This window comes from Geotrypetes seraphini, chromosome 16 (assembly GCF_902459505.1).
Source record: "Geotrypetes seraphini chromosome 16, aGeoSer1.1, whole genome shotgun sequence".
NCBI lineage: Eukaryota > Metazoa > Chordata > Amphibia > Gymnophiona > Dermophiidae > Geotrypetes > Geotrypetes seraphini.
Window position 1 is genome coordinate 32,717,176 of NC_047099.1, and position 16,258 is coordinate 32,733,433.

The 16,258-nt window shown below is 52.1% G+C and overlaps 1 protein-coding gene across 9 annotated transcripts in view; it reads right to left on the reverse strand.

Moving 5' to 3' along the window:
- SRRT (serrate, RNA effector molecule) overlaps window positions 1-16,258 on the reverse strand; it is a 124,313-nt gene that overhangs the window by 44,504 nt on the left and 63,551 nt on the right. For all 9 annotated transcript variants that reach the window (XM_033924562.1, XM_033924555.1, XM_033924559.1 and 6 more), the window contains 4 exons: window positions 8,981-9,042; window positions 8,798-8,876; window positions 7,763-7,957; window positions 3,902-4,057 (listed from right to left, as the gene is read on the reverse strand). In XM_033924562.1, the coding sequence (XP_033780453.1) occupies window positions 3,902-4,057; window positions 7,763-7,957; window positions 8,798-8,876; window positions 8,981-9,042 (492 nt within the window). The remainder of the gene's footprint in view (window positions 1-3,901; window positions 4,058-7,762; window positions 7,958-8,797; window positions 8,877-8,980; window positions 9,043-16,258) is intronic.

The following is a 16,258-nucleotide window of genomic DNA, read 5'->3' on the forward strand; positions in this document are numbered from 1 at the left end:
GGACCAGGTGCCCTGAGCTGAGTGACCCAAACACTGAGCCCCCCAACCCAGGAGACTCGCATCCGTCAGGAGCACCGTCCACTGCGGGAGATCCAGACCCACCCCCTGAACTAGGTGAGGGGTCTGGAGCCACCAACGCAGACTGCAGCGCGCCAAGCCTCGCAGGGGAACCGGAACATCCATCCCGTGCCTCTGGGGAGACCACCTCCGGAGCAGAGCATACTGGAGAGGACGCATGTGGGCCCGCGCCCACCTCACCACGTCCAGGGACGCCGCCATCGACCCCAAGACCTGGAGGAAATCTCGCGCCCGAGGACACCGGGACGCCAAAAGCAGGCGAATCTGAGATTGCAATTTGCTTACCCGGCCCTCTGGGAGGAAGACCTTCCTCAAGGAGGTGTCGAACAGCACCCCTAGGTACTCCAGACGCTGAGCCGGGACCAACCGACTCTTGGAAAGGTTGACCACCCAGCCCAGCGACCGGAGAAACTCCACCACCCGAGCAGTAACCCGGGAGCTTTCCTGCAACGACTTTGCCCGAATTAACCAGTCGTCCAGGTAGGGGTGTACCAGGATGCCCTCCGACCGCAAGGCTGCCGCGACGACCACCATCACCTTGGTGAACGTCCGAGGAGCCGTGGCCAGCCCAAAGGGAAGCGCACAGAACTGAAAGTGCCGACCCAAGATCGCAAAGCGCAGGAAACGCTGATGAGAGGCCCGAATGGGAACATGCAAGTAGGCCTCCGTCAGATCGAGAGAAGTGAGAAACTCCCCCGGCTGAACCGCCAGAATGACCGACCGCAGAGTTTCCATACGGAAAGAGGGAATCTTGAGAGCCCTGTTGACCCCTTTTAAATCGAGGATGGGCCGAAAGGTCCCCTCCTTCTTGGGCACCACAAAGTAAATGGAGTACCTGCCCGTGCCCCACTCCGGAGGGGGCACCGGAACAACTGCCCTGAGATCTAGCAAGCGCTGAAGGGTCTGGCGAAAAGCCTGCGTCTTCCCCGGAGTCTGACACGGAGAAGCGAGGAAAAAATCCGGCAGAGAGCGGGCGAACTCCAGGGCATAACCGTCCCGCACCACCTCCAGGACCCACTGATCGGACGTGATCTCGGCCCATTTGGGGAAAAATTCGCGCAGCCGGGCCCCCACCGGAACCAAAGGGGGCGCCGGCAAGGCGTCATTGTGCAGGACGGGAAGCGGGGGAACCGGCGGAGGGATTCCCTGCCCCCCGACGGGCCCCCCGAAAGGGCTGCATGCGCTGGAAGAACCGACCCCGGGAAAATCCCGGAGACTGGAAAGAAGCAGCCCCACGCCCAGGGCGATACTTGCGAAAATCCCGCAAACGCCCCCGGGCCGCACCCCCCCGAGACGCCGGGCGGGCACGGTCCTCCGGCAGACGGGGAACTTTCGAGTCCGACAGAGTCTGAATCAACTTATCCAAGTCCTCTCCAAACAAAAACGACCCCCGAAAGGGAAATTTAGTAAGCTTAGCTTTGGACGCAGCATCCGCCGCCCAAGCGCGCAGCCACAACACACGCCTTGCGGCCACGCCAAAAGCCATAGACTTAGCCGAGATCCGCACCAAGTCATATAGAGCATCTGAGAGGAATGAGGCCGCCATCTCAATCTTCGCAACCTCCTGATCTACCAGAGACCAGTCGTCAGACTCTCAATCCAAGACCCGCTCCGCCCACCGAAACACGGCGCGAGCGACCAGTCCCCCACAAATAGCCGCCTGGACCCCAAAGGCAGAGACCTGAAAATTTTGCTTAAGGATGCTCTCCAATTTGCGCTCCTCAGGGTCCCGCAAGGCAGAACCGCCCTCAACAGGCACGGTATGCCGCTTGGAAATTGCCGAGACCACCGCATCCATGACTGGCGAAGCTTTAGTAGCCCGATCCCCTTCAGGAATGGGATACAGGCGAGCCATGCTGCGCGCCAGCCGAAACGGCGTCTCCGGCGTTTTCCACTGCTCCAGAATAATATCCCGAATATCCTGATGCATAGGAAAAGAGCGGGTAACGGAACGGATCCCCCGTAACAGGGGGTCCCCCACACGCGGAGTCTCCGGCGGCGCGTCCTCAAAACGCAAAACCGAAGAAACCTGTTGAATAAGGTCAGGCAGCTCATCTTTCTGAAAAAGGCGCACCACGGACGCCTCGTCACTGGAGAACGGGAAATCCGACAACCCGCCGCCAGCTTCCGTCCCCTCCAGAGAGTCCTGGAACTCCTCAGAAGGGTCCAGGTCCTCCTCCAGACCGACCCGTTCCTCCGACCACAAATTCTCGTCCCACGACACCCGCGGACGCTTGGACAAGGGAGGCGGCGGAGGGGACGTCACGCCAGACGAAAGAGGCAAAGCCGCAGGGAGCGCGGAGGAAAACCCACCCCCCGAAACCCCCTGGGCGCAACCGGGACCCCCAGCCGCCTGAAAATAGGCTCTGCATAAAGAAAAGAAAAATTCAGGAGAAAAACCCCCCGAGGGTCCCAAGGGACTCCCTGCCACAGCAGGGGACCCAGCAGAACCTTGCCCCTGCATAGTCAAAACAGGGGGAAGGTCACCTGAGGTGGAAGACAAAATGGAGGGGCCAGACAGAGAAGATGGCGGTTTTCCCGCCAAAAAAGCTCCCTCCATAGCCTGAAGCGGCTGAGAAACCTGAATAGTCTCAGCCGCTAAAGCAGGCAAGCCGGCATCAGCTGTCAAAAAATCAGCTGAGAGGGAATCCTCTAAAACCCGACCGTCGGCGGTTTGGGGAATCCCTCCGTGGGCGGACGGAGAAGACCGGGCTTCCCCACCGTTCCCTGCCGACTCGCGAGGCACCATCGGCGGGGAGCTCTGGGCGCCTGCAGCCGCTGCCGACGGAGCTCCTCCACCGCACCGGCCTGAACACCGCTTGCACAGGCCGGCCGCGAGTGCCTCGCGTCTGGAGCACAATGAGCACTTTTTCCCTTTAGAAGTGCTCATTGCTCCATACGCGACCTAGCTGCAAAAAAGTGCCGGTTAGTTGAAAAAATACAGTAAAATACAGTTTTCTTAAAGGGATACAACCCTCCAGACCAGCACTACCTCAGGATTTTTTTTTTTTTTTTAACAGAACAGACTCCACAGGCTCTCGAAGCAATATGCCTTGCTTGATTTAGGGGGCAAGGCTTACTGCTGAGGCTCCTCTAAAAAAATGTGGGGAGGTGGAGGAAGTGGGGGGAGGGACCCCGCTCGTGACCCGCCGGGTTTGACACCCCCGAGGTCGGACGAACCCCCAAACAGAGTCCGCCCAAGCTCCGTCCGGCTAAAAACAGGGACAATAAACCCCCTAAACAAATTCCAACAGCCCTACCAAGGGAGATGGGTACAGATCACTCAACACCTGCTGGAGACTGAAAGAAGACTGAGGGAAATAGAGAGGAGGGGCTAGGATATACTGTCCCAAAGTTTTGTTTTCAGTCTCCACCTGCTGGTCATGATTAGATATATACCCATTCGTAAAGTTAACCTCTACTGGTCTGGAGAGTGCTAAAGAATAAGGGCTTACATGATCGTGGTTTTTAAGACCAAAAATCAGGCGAACTGCTGTATTCTGTATTATTCTACCCATAATGACGATCCATGAGGTAGATTTGCATACAATGGTGGCAATGTATGCAAATTTTTTCATGCATATTCATTGTGGCAATTCTGAAAACCCGTCTAGTTAGGTGCATCCGTGGGACTATGCCGAGAACCCCTGTTTTAGTGTTTCATTCCCCATTTTCTCCCTCCTCCACCACACCATCCAAAGTACCATTTTTATTTATTTTATTTTAATGTATCTTTAATCTATCTTCATTGTAAACCGCTTTGAACCTCACGGTATAGCGGTATATAAGAAATCAAATCAAATCACTTTTCTCTCAACTATACCTTGATAAGCTTCTCATCCCTCTCCACATTGATCTCGGCTGGATTCCCTTCCTTGGGTGGTTCATCGGGTGCTTCCCCGCTGTTGCCTAACAGCTCTTCTTCTTCTGCATTCACCTCTTCAATCAGATAATCTGTGATATTCTTCAGGAGTGGGTTCTGTGAGAACAGGGAGCAAAAGATGAGGCAGAAATAGCTAAGAAGAAGAAGAAAAAAAAACCCCAAACCCAGCAAATTTTTAGAATGAATCAGGTTGGGCAGACTGAATGGACCATTTGGGTCTTTATCTGCCGTCATCTACTATGTTACTGTGCTACTATGTAGAAGCATGCATGACAAACAAAAGTTCAGTCAGTACTGAATTAGTGTCATAACAGTAATAAAAAAAGAAAAAAAAAGTTTCTGTAGACTTTTGGTCATGTCTCAGTAAACTAATCAATACTATATTATATTATTTAAGTTTATTTGGATTTAGCTTAAGTCTTTTCAATGGTGGCTCATAGAGAGTTATGAGGAACAGTAGGAATTGCTCTATGCTCAAAGAGCTTATAATCTAAAGCAGTGTTCTTCAACCTTTTTACACCTAAGGACCGGCAGAAATAAAAGAATTATTTTGTGGACCGGCATCGGTCCACAGACCGGCGGTTGAAGAACACTGGGCTAAGTCGTAGGCCAGACCCTGCCCATCTCTAAGTCTCCACCCCAGACTTGCCCCCATAGTCCTAATTGTAACACTATTTTTTCCATTCATTTTTCATATATACACACAATATAATCTTATTAACAACGCATCGATTGCACCGCGGACCGGCAGTTGAAGAACACAGTTTTGGGCCTGATGCACATGCCGGCCCTGTGGACCGGCAGGAAATTTCTGTGGACCGACACCAGTCCATGGACCGGTGGTTGAAGAACACTGATCTAAAGGACAAGTTGACCACCATATTAGCTTACACCAATGCCATGAATGCAGATTATTTAACTGCAACCCTCATTTTACACAAGGTGGACCTAGTCACTAACAACACAAAACAGTGTTAGCTCACATTAGTAATTCTAAACTAAACTAAACCTTAAGTTTATATACCGCATCCTCTCCACGGAAGTGGAGCTCGGCACGGTTTACAAGAACTTAAAATGTAAGAAGTTGTTTCTAGCTGAGGCAAAGGTGTGCATGATTTGTTCAGTGAGAAGGAATGAACCTTAGTTTCTCTGGTTCTTATCTCATTATGCGAATTGGACCTGGTGCCTCGGGAGTCACAGACTGAGCTCAAACACCTCTCCCACTTCTTCTGTCCCACCTTTCACTCACGGTCCTTCCAAACCTGTGTTCTGTGTCGGTGCAGCAGCATGCTGTCTGCTCTGGCCCCGGAACTGTTCCTCTGCTGTGTCCCACCCATGAGAAAACAGAAGTTGCATCAACAGGGGGGTGGGGAGAGTGGGACATGGCAGTGGAACTGTTCTGGAGTAGGCTGCAGACAGCATGTGTTTATGGCTGCTGCAACCAGCGAAGGACAGAGGTTTGGAAGCATAGTTGGAGGGGGGAGGGAGAGAAGCAGAGAAGTGATTGCACGGGGTGGGGGAACAGGAAGGAAAAGTGTTAGTAGCACCTTCAAGATGGAGGCAGGAGAACTGCTGGATTCATTGGAGGGGGGCAAGGAAGATGAGAAGGAAAGATGTTACCAGCACCTTCAAGATGGAGGGAGGGATAGCTGCTGGATTCAAGCAGGAGTCAGGAGAGTTGCTGGACTCTCCTGACCTACCCTCAGTGAGGTCTTGATTGGACTCACTGAGGGGGATCAGAAGAGATGCTGGACTAGAAGGGGAGAGAAGGACTGAGGAAATAAACTACTTGAGGAGACCGAGAGAGAGAGAGAGAGAGATGTGGGGCTGTGAGAGATGGAGGAGATGCTGGATGCAGAGGAGGTGGAGCAGATGCTGCACTGGGCATTGTTGGGGATGAGAGGAAATAGAAGGGAAAGACAGAGATGCCATCCAGTAGGGGGATGAAGGGAAGATATGCTGGAACCATGGAAGGAGGAAAGATGCTGGGTAGAGAGGAGAAAGACAGAGAGATAGATACCTGTAACCCATTCTGAGCTCTTTGGGGAAAACGGGATAGAAAATGAATTAAATAAATAAATAATAAATATTGAACCACATGGGAAAAATAGGTAAGATGCTAGATCATTTTGGACAGGAAGGGCGATAAGAAAGAAGCTGGAGATGAGGAGGAATAGGGACACAAAAGGGAGATAATGGACATGAAGGTGTGAATAAACATGTGGATAAAGGTGAGCCGGTATAGTGTATCTAGATTTTCAGAAAGCTTTTGATAAAGTTCCTCACGAGAGGCTCCTGAGAAAATTAAAGAGTCATGAGGTAGGTGGCAAAGTTCAGTTGTGGATTAGGAATTGGTTATCCGACAGAAAACAGAGGGTGGGGTTTAAATGGTCATTTTTCTCAATGGAGGAGAGTAAACAGTGGAGTGCCGCAGGGGTCTGTACTGGGACCGGTGCTTATTTAACTTATTTATAAATGATCTAGAAATTGGAATGACAAGTGAGGTGATAAAATTTGCAGATGACATTGTTTAACATCTGGCGCTGCTTAACCTCTAAAAAAAGACTCCTCTATATTCCCCTCCTCTCCAGCAGCAGACAACCTAGCAAAATTTTTCAATGAAAAGGTTGCTATTATAAGAAGCTCTTTTCCACCAGCAGTCACTTACTGCTGGTATATAAATTACTTAAATAAATAAATATGGACAGAAGACCCTCTTCCTCCTTTCCTGTCCCCCCCCTCCCCGCCAAAAAAAAATTCACTGCAAACAATTTCGGAGGGGTGGGAGAAATAAAACAAAGAGAGGTTTTGACTACTGGCTACTAAGTGTTTGGGCTGGCTCCTAGATTTAATTAAAAGTTGTCAAAGATTTCACTAGGCTATTCTTCCATAACTAGTATTTTAGCCCGTTACATTAACGGGTGCTAGAATATATGTCTATATGTCTTTATTTCTGTTTCTCTCTCCCTCCCGCTGTCTGTCTCTCTCCCTGGCCCCCTTTGTCTGTCTGTCTTTCTGTGTCTCTCCCTGCCCCTGTGCCTTTCTTCTTTTCTTTCTATCTATCTGTCTCTCTCTCTGCTTCCTATGCAGCAGCATTTCTCTCCCACCACTTCCCTGTGCAGCAGCCACAGCAGGATTCCCACCTCCTCCATTTCCCTCCCCCCACACCACTTCCCTGTGCAGCAGCAGCGTTTCCCCTACCCCCCCTTTCCCTTCCTGCAGTCTGGCCGGCTCCCTCAGTCCCTTACTGCCCCCCCCTTCCCTTCCCACGGTCCCGACTAACCTTCCAATTCCAGCAGCGTCTGCAGCACTCTACACACTGCTGCTTCGGGGCCTTCAGTAGAAGGCCCCAAAGCAGCGTGCGTAGAGTGCTGCAGACGCTGCTGGAATCGGAAGGTTTCAGGACTCGCAGCCCTTGCCGGACCCGAAGCGAGCTCTGGGGGTTTTTTTTTGTTTTTTTTTACGCGGGCCCAGCCGGAGAAGGAGGAGAAGCCTGGGAGGCAGCAATTAAAGTCCGTTCCGGCCCCCGCTGACTTCGCCCTGGCCAGTTCACATCCTTAAGTTCAGACTGCAAGAGCCGCCGCGTCCGACAGGCTCCGCGCCACCGCGCGCATGCGCACTCCTACCTGCGGGTCCCTACTGCTCACAGAAAACGGGAGCATGCAGGTGGGAGTGCGCATGCGCGCTTAGGGATTTATTATATTAGATTCCAATCGCTAGTAGGTTTACTCATATTTTGCATCTGAAAATTCCGAGTGCTTAGCGCCCAGAGGCATTAACCCTCCCCATCCCACAACTGACCGCTCCGTCCTTGATGGCCTCCTCTTCTCCAGTGGTATTCCAGATTTTGGTGCGGTCATCAAGTGTGTGGATGAGCTTGGCAGCCAGTTTGATGTCATTCCGCACGATCTGCTTATGCTGAGTTATACCATTCACATGCCGCACACGGCGTGTCAGATCCCGGTTTACACCAGGACTCAGTTCACAGTCTCGCAACTGCATGGGGAGAGAAGAAAAAAAACAAGAAAACGCAGCAAAATAAAGTTGAGAAAGTAAATGAAAGGCCACTAGAGAACCATGAATTAGTTGGTCTCTTTTCTACCCTATGCTCCTCTCCCAGTTACCTCCTTATGCTCTCTGCAACCACCTCCCACACTCTTGTCACAAACAGTAGATCAGGCGTGTCCAAGTTCAGTCCTCAAGGGATACAAGCAAACTAGGTTTTCAGGCTCTCTCTAATGAATATTCACAAGACAATTCTGCAAACAATGGATATCGCAGACATGCAAATCTTTCTCATGCATATTCACTAAGGATATCCTGAAAACCTGGCTTATTTGCAGCCCTCAAGGACTGAACCTGATCAAACCTGCGGTAGCTGATTTGTTGGGGTTAAGTCTCCAAAAAAAGTCATGCAATCTCCTGCCAACCCGTGAAATCACCTATCAGCCAGCAGCAACTCAGCTCAAACTCCCGGCTCTGTTACCAACTCTGTGTGTGATTTCAACTGTGTTACTTTAGCGCGCTTCTAAACAGGCAGGAGGAGAACCCTCACTACCCCCAAAGTAGCTGCAAGTGAATGCTTATGGAGCAATAGAACCCAGCCCCAAATTAGCATGAATCCCAATGGGAAATTGCAATGCTAGGCCAATAAAAAAGGGGGAAAATCAGTACAATGTTCTGTCCCTACTCCCACTAATAGTTCCAGAACAAGTAAAAAATGTATTAACTTAGTCTAATAAAAATTATCATCTTATCTTGTTTGTTTTACTTCTATTTATTACTTTACATTAGAACAACATGATAACCACATTATTTAAATCCCAGAACTCTCACCCGGATGTTTTGCAGATTCCAGCAAATCTCCTTGATATTCACACTCCGATCATACGTAACCCAGGCTCTCCTGGAGAACCTGGAAAATCAAAAATCAGAAACATCCACTAACAAGGGTCTGTTCACACAACTGGCAAGCAAGAGAACAATCAAGACATGAAAATTAAAGTGTAAGACCAATACCTTCTGTCTGGTTGGGGGTCTGACAAGGCAACTCTCATGAAGCCAGGGTAACGCTTACAGAGCTGGATGAGAAGAGAGCAAAAGGAAATAGTAAGGCGGCTGTGACAAAAAAATTCACAAAATCTGTGACTTTAGTCTTTCGAAAGCATCTGGTATTACTAGATGGATTTGCATGTGCTGGGGGAAAAAGACTGGTAATATAACTCTGGCATCACCTCATCACTATGGGGTTGACCTGTGGGGTGCCACAAGTATCACAAGTATTTGAAGTGAAGTTTGGAATTTATTTTTATTTTATTTTAATATTTTGACGGGTTTTGTTCATGTTTTTTGCCTTTCTATTTTATTTCTTTTACTTTTTCTTCTTCTCTCTATTTGACATTGTTTATATCACTGTATATATTTCATAAGGAGAAATTAGGTTCTTACCTGCTAATTTACTTTCTTTTAGCTTCTCCAGACCAGTAGAGGTTAACTTTACGAATGGGTATATATCTAATCATGACCAGCAGGTGGAGACTGAAAACAAAACTTTGGGACAGTATATCCTAGCCCCTCCTCTCTATTTCCCTCAGTCTGCCGAATAGCCAAGCAGAACCAAGAACTGGAAAACAACAGAGAGAAAAAACAATACTCCGAAAGGAGTAACAAATAACATACCCAAAATGCTGTTGGAAAATGCAGAGGAGAAATTCCCGAAGGAAGAATGTCCCCACAGCTCGCCAGCTAAGCCAGCCGAGCCACAGCCGCTGTTCTTCACTTCTCCCCGGCCCTAGAAAAATACTAGAACCCGCAGCAAAAACCAAAAACTGCCCGCGCAACAGCCCCAACAACAACAACAACAGACAGGGTGGGGACCTCTACTGGTCTGGAGAAGCTAAAAGAAAGTAAATTAGCAGGTAAGAACCTAATTTCTCCTTCTTTAGCACTCTCCAGACCAGTAGAGGTTAACTTTACGAATGGGACGTACCAAAGCAGTCCCTCTCACGGGCGGGACCCCCGAAGGGCCGATACCAGTACACGCTCACCGAACACCGCGTCCCGACGCGCCTGCACATCAACCCGATAATGACGAACAAAGGAATGCAAGGAGGACCAAACCGCAGCCTTACAAATATCCACTGGAGGCACGAGCGACGACTCAGCCCAAGAAGCCGCCTGACCCCGAGTGGAATGAGCCTTGAGAAACTCCGGAACAGGCTGCTGTTTCAGAAGATAAGCGGAAGCAATCGTCTCCTTGATCCAGCGCGCAATAGTAGCCTGAGAAGCGCCAGCTCCCCGACGAGGACCCGCCAGGAGGACAAAGAGATGATCGGACTTCCGGAATTCCTGGGTCCGCTGCACATAAGAGCGAAGGACCCGACCGACATCCAACTTGCGCAGCTGCCGTTGCTCAGAAGAGCCCTCCCGACCACCCAAGACCGGGAGAACCACCGATTGATTGACATGAAAAGGAGAAACAACCTTCGGCAGAAAGGAAGGAACAGACCGCAAGACGACCCGCTCCCTAGAAAACTCCAAGAAGGGAGCCCTACAAGAGAAAGCCTGCAGCTCAGAAACACGCCTAGCAGAAGTAATGGCCACCAAAAAGACCGCCTTCAAAGTAAGGTCCTTCAAAGAACAGTCGTCCAAGGGCTCGAAAGGCGGACGCACCAAAACAGAGAGAACCAGATTAAGATCCCAAGAGGGAACCGAGGGCCGTAGGGGAGGCCTAAGCAACTTGGCCGCCCGCAAAAACCGAATCACATCAGGAAGAGCCGATAAACGCTGACCTGACACCAACCCTCGAAAAGCCGACAGGGCCGCAAGATGAACCCGGAGAGAAGACCAAGCCAGGCCTCTATCCAGGCCATCCTGCAAGAACTCCAGAATGTTAGGCAGAGAAGCGCGAAAAGAGGTCACTCCCCGCGCCCGACACCATTCCTCAAAGAGACGCCAAACCCGCACATAAGCCCGAGAGGTAGAAAGCCTCCGGGACCCCAACAGTGTAGAGATCACCTTGTCTGAATATCCCTTCTTGCTAAGGCGACCCCTTTCAAGAGCCACGCCGTAAGACAGAAGGGAGACGGGTCGAACATGGGAATGGGACCCTGCATCAGAAGGTCGTCCGAGAGAGGCAGAGGAAGAGGATCCGCTACCAGGTGCCTCACCAGATCCGCATACCACGGACGGCGAGGCCAATCCGGCGCCACCAGCACCACCAAACCCGGATGGTGAACAATGCGAAGAAGCACCCTGCCCACCAGCGGCCAAGGAGGGAACACATACAACAGCCCCTCCATTGGCCACTGCTGGACCAGAGCATCCAGACCCTCGGCCAGACCGTCCCTGCGACGACTGAAGAAGCGGGGCACTTTGGCGTTGCCACCCGTGGCCATCAGGTCCATCAGGGGCTGCCCCCAAGCCTGCACTATCAACTGAAACGCCTCGGCGCCGAGACACCACTCTCCTGGATCTAGGAAGTGACGACTGAGGAAGTCTGCCTGAACATTTTCTACCCCGGCTATATGAGAGGCCGAGAGGTCCAGCAGATGGGATGCCGCCCAAACCATGAGCAGAGCCGCCTCCTGCGCCACCTGAGTGCTCTTGGTGCCCCCCTGACGATTGACATAAGCCACCGCCGTGGCATTGTCCGACAGCACTCTGACCGACTTGCCCAGCAACAGGGAGTGGAAAGCCAACAGCGCCAGACGGACCGCTCTGGTCTCCAACACGTTGATCGACCAGGCGGCCTCCTCCGCGGACCAGGTGCCCTGAGCTGAGTGACCCAAACACTGAGCCCCCCAACCCAGGAGACTCGCATCCGTCAGGAGCACCGTCCACTGCGGGAGATCCAGACCCACCCCCTGAACTAGGTGAGGGGTCTGGAGCCACCAACGCAGACTGCAGCGCGCCAAGCCTCGCAGGGGAACCGGAACATCCATCCCGTGCCTCTGGGGAGACCACCTCCGGAGCAGAGCATACTGGAGAGGACGCATGTGGGCCCGCGCCCACCTCACCACGTCCAGGGACGCCGCCATCGACCCCAAGACCTGGAGGAAATCTCGCGCCCGAGGACACCGGGACGCCAAAAGCAGGCGAATCTGAGATTGCAATTTGCTCACCCGGCCCTCTGGGAGGAAGACCTTCCCCAAGGAGGTGTCGAACAGCACCCCTAGGTACTCCAGACGCTGAGCCGGGACCAACCGACTCTTGGAAAGGTTGACCACCCAGCCCAGCGACCGGAGAAACTCCACCACCCGAGCAGTAACCCGGGAGCTTTCCTGCAACGACTTTGCCCGAATTAACCAGTCGTCCAGGTAGGGGTGTACCAGGATACCCTCCGACCGCAAGGCTGCCGCGACGACCACCATCACCTTGGTGAACGTCCGAGGAGCCGTGGCCAGCCCAAAGGGAAGCGCACAGAACTGAAAGTGCCGACCCAAGATCGCAAAGCGCAGGAAACGCTGATGAGAGGCCCGAATGGGAACATGCAAGTAGGCCTCCGTCAGATCGAGAGAAGTGAGAAACTCCCCCGGCTGAACCGCCAGAATGACCGACCGCAGAGTTTCCATACGGAAAGAGGGAATCTTGAGAGCCCTGTTGACCCCTTTTAAATCGAGGATGGGCCGAAAAGTCCCCTCCTTTTTGGGCACCACAAAGTAAATGGAGTACCTGCCCGTGCCCCACTCCGGAGGGGGCACCGGAACAACTGCCCTGAGATCTAGCAAGCGCTGAAGGGTCTGGCGAAAAGCCTGCGTCTTCCCCGGAGTCTGACACGGAGAAGCGAGGAAAAAATCCGGCAGAGAGCGGGCGAACTCCAGGGCATAACCGTCCCGCACCACCTCCAGGACCCACTGATCGGACGTGATCTCGGCCCATTTGGGGAAAAATTCACGCAGCCGAGCCCCCACCGGAACCAAAGGGGGCGCCGGCAAGGCGTCATTGTGCAGGACGGGAAGCGGGGGAACCGGCGGAGGGATTCCCTGCCCCCCGACGGGCCCCCCGAAAGGGCTGCCTGCGCTGGAAGAACCGACCCCGGGAAAATCCCGGAGACTGGAAAGAAGCAGCCCCACGCCCAGGGCGATACTTGCGAAAATCCCGCAAACGCCCCCGGGCTGCACCCCCCCGAGACGCCGGGCGGGCACGGTCCTCCGGCAGACGGGGAACTTTCGAGTCCGACAGAGTCTGAATCAACTTATCCAAGTCCTCTCCAAACAAAAACGACCCCCGAAAGGGAAATTTAGTAAGCTTAGCTTTGGACGCAGCATCCGCCGCCCAAGCGCGCAGCCACAACACACGCCTTGCGGCCACGCCAAAAGCCATAGACTTAGCCGATATCCGCACCAAGTCATATAGAGCATCTGAGAGGAATGAGGCCGCCATCTCAATCTTCGCAACCTCCTGATCCACCAGAGACCAGTCGTCAGACTCTCGATCCAAGACCCGCTCCGCCCACCGAAACACGACGCGAGCGACCAGTCCCCCACAAATAGCCGCCTGGACCCCAAAGGCAGAGACCTGAAAATTTTGCTTAAGGATGCTCTCCAATTTGCGCTCCTCAGGGTCCCGCAAGGCAGAACCGCCCTCAACAGGCACGGTATGCCGCTTGGAAATTGCCGAGACCACCGCATCCACGACTGGCGAAGCTAACGTAGCCCGATCCCCTTCAGGAATGGGATACAGGCGAGCCATGCTGCGCGCCAGCCGAAACGGCGCCTCCGGCGTTTTCCACTGCTCCAGAATAATATCCCGAATATCCTGATGCATAGGAAAAGAGCGGGAAACGGAACGGATCCCCCGTAACAGGGGGTCCCCCACACGCGGAGTCTCCTGCGGCGCGTCCTCAAAACGCAAAACCGTAGAAACCTGTTGAATAAGGTCAGGCAGCTCATCTTTCTGAAAAAGGCGCACCACGGACGCCTCGTCACTGGAGAACGGGAAATCCGACAACCCGCCGCCAGCTTCCGTCCCCTCCAGAGAGTCCTGGAACTCCTCAGAAGGGTCCAGGTCCTCCTCCAGACCGACCCGTTCCTCCGACCACAAATTCTCGTCCCACGACACCCGCGGACGCTTGGACAAGGGAGGCGGCGGAGGGGACGTCACGCCAGACGAAAGAGGCAAAGCCGCAGGGAGCGCGGAGGAAAACCCACCCCCCGAAACCCCCTGGGCGCAACCGGGACCCCCAGCCGCCTGAAAATAGGCTCTGCATAAAGAAAAGAAAAATTCAGGAGAAAAACCCCCCGAGGGTCCCAAGGGACTCCCTGCCACAGCAGGGGACCCAGCAGAACCTTGCCCCTGCATAGTCAAAACAGGGGGAAGGTCACCTGAGGTGGAAGACAAAATGGAGGGGCCAGACAGAGAAGATGGCGGTTTTCCCGCCAAAAAAGCTCCCTCCATAGCCTGAAGCGGCTGAGAAACCTGAATAGTCTCAGCCGCTAGAGCAGGCAAGCCGGCATCAGCTGTCAAAAAATCAGCTGAGAGGGAATCCTTCGGGGAATCCCTCCGTGGGCGGTTGTGGAAGACCGGGCTTCCCCACTGCTCCAAGCCGACTCGCGAGGCACCATCGGCGGGGAGCTCTGGGCGCCTGCAGCCGCTGCCGACGGAGCTCCACCACCTCACCGACCCAAACCGCCGAGTTCAGGCCGGCCGCGAGTGCCTCGCGGCTGGACTAAAATTGTGGCCTACTCCCCCGGAGAAGGGCACAATTGCTCCATACGCGACCTAGCTATAAAAAAGTGCTGGTTACATGAAAAAATACAGTAAAATACAGTTTTCTTAAAGGGAAACAACCCTTCAGACCAGCACTACCTCAGGATTTTTTTTTTTTTTTTTTTACAGAACAGACTCCACAGGCTCTCGAAGCAATATGCCTTGCTTGATTTAGGGGGCAAGGGATACTGCTGAGGCTCCTCTAAAAAAATGTGGGGAGGTGGAGGAAGTGGGGGGAGGGACCCCGCTCGTGACCCGCCGGGTTTGACACCCCCGAGGTCGGACGAACCCCCAAACAGAGTCCGCCCAAGCTCCGTCCGGCTAAAAACAGGGACAATAAACCCCCTAAACAAATTCCAACAGCCCTACCAAGGGAGATGGGTACAGATCACTCAACACCTGCTGGAGACTGAAAGAAGACTGAGGGAAATAGAGAGGAGGGGCTAGGATATACTGTCCCAAAGTTTTGTTTTCAGTCTCCACCTGCTGGTCATGATTAGATATATACCCATTCGTAAAGTTAACCTCTACTGGTCTGGAGAGTGCTAAAGAATAATTCTTTATTAGGCACCTTAGTCTAGATTGTAAGCTTATTCAGGACAGAGAGGGAAGTTCAGTGTGCCTTAATTTAATAAATTAAGTTGTAAATTGTGATCCACTTAGGTTTTAAGCGGAATCTAAATGTTTTGTGTATTTTAGACATTATGGATATTTTATAGTGTGACTTGCTCAGAATAGTAGAATGTCGCGAGTAATAAATTTTTAAATAAAATATTGTTGCCTATTCTGTTCAATATCTAACCCAAGCCACCAGCCAAGCTGTTTCAGTTGCAGATAACATCTAGAAAAGGGGATGTGCCCTAAATCCAGTAACGGAGTTCTGTCCCACATTCAATGACTCAAATGTGCCTTGCATGCAGACTTGGAGCTGCGCTCTGGTTGTGCTCCATGTTACTAGATGGATTCTTGCTCTACATCTGAAGATGGGGCTATGTGCAAGATACCAAGATGGATTTATTCTCTACTTCCAGAGATGGAGCTATACAGAGTCCTGCTCTAGATGTAGTTAAGCTTGACATGCAAAGATGGAGTTGTGCCCAGCATCCCAGATGTAGCTGTGTCACAGCCACAGCTGGGAGACATGCTCAACTTGCAGAGCCACGTCTCCCACCTAGAGGGTTTGAGATGGAAGTCATAGCCGACCCTGTGAATTCAACCTGGTAAAGGCTGAGAAAGCCATAAAAACTGAGGAAAGTGGCACAAAAGCTGGGCCACTGGACACTATCTGAGTATTACAACTACCAACATGACATAAGACGTTAAAGACTGGCTATCCAAAGGGCTGGATTTGTAAACCAACACTAACAGTTTAACTCGCAGCTAAAATTCAGACAATACATACCCACATATCAGGAAACATACAATTGATTCCTGCATGAAATACAGGAGAGGTCATGGGAGCCAGTGTTGCCTCTAAGCTGTGCATATGAGGCAAACAGATGAGTCAGAATGGGAACTCACAGGCCTAGTAACTGTATAGAGTCTATACTGTAGACGATCTTATTTTTTTTGCTGGCTTTCTTTATT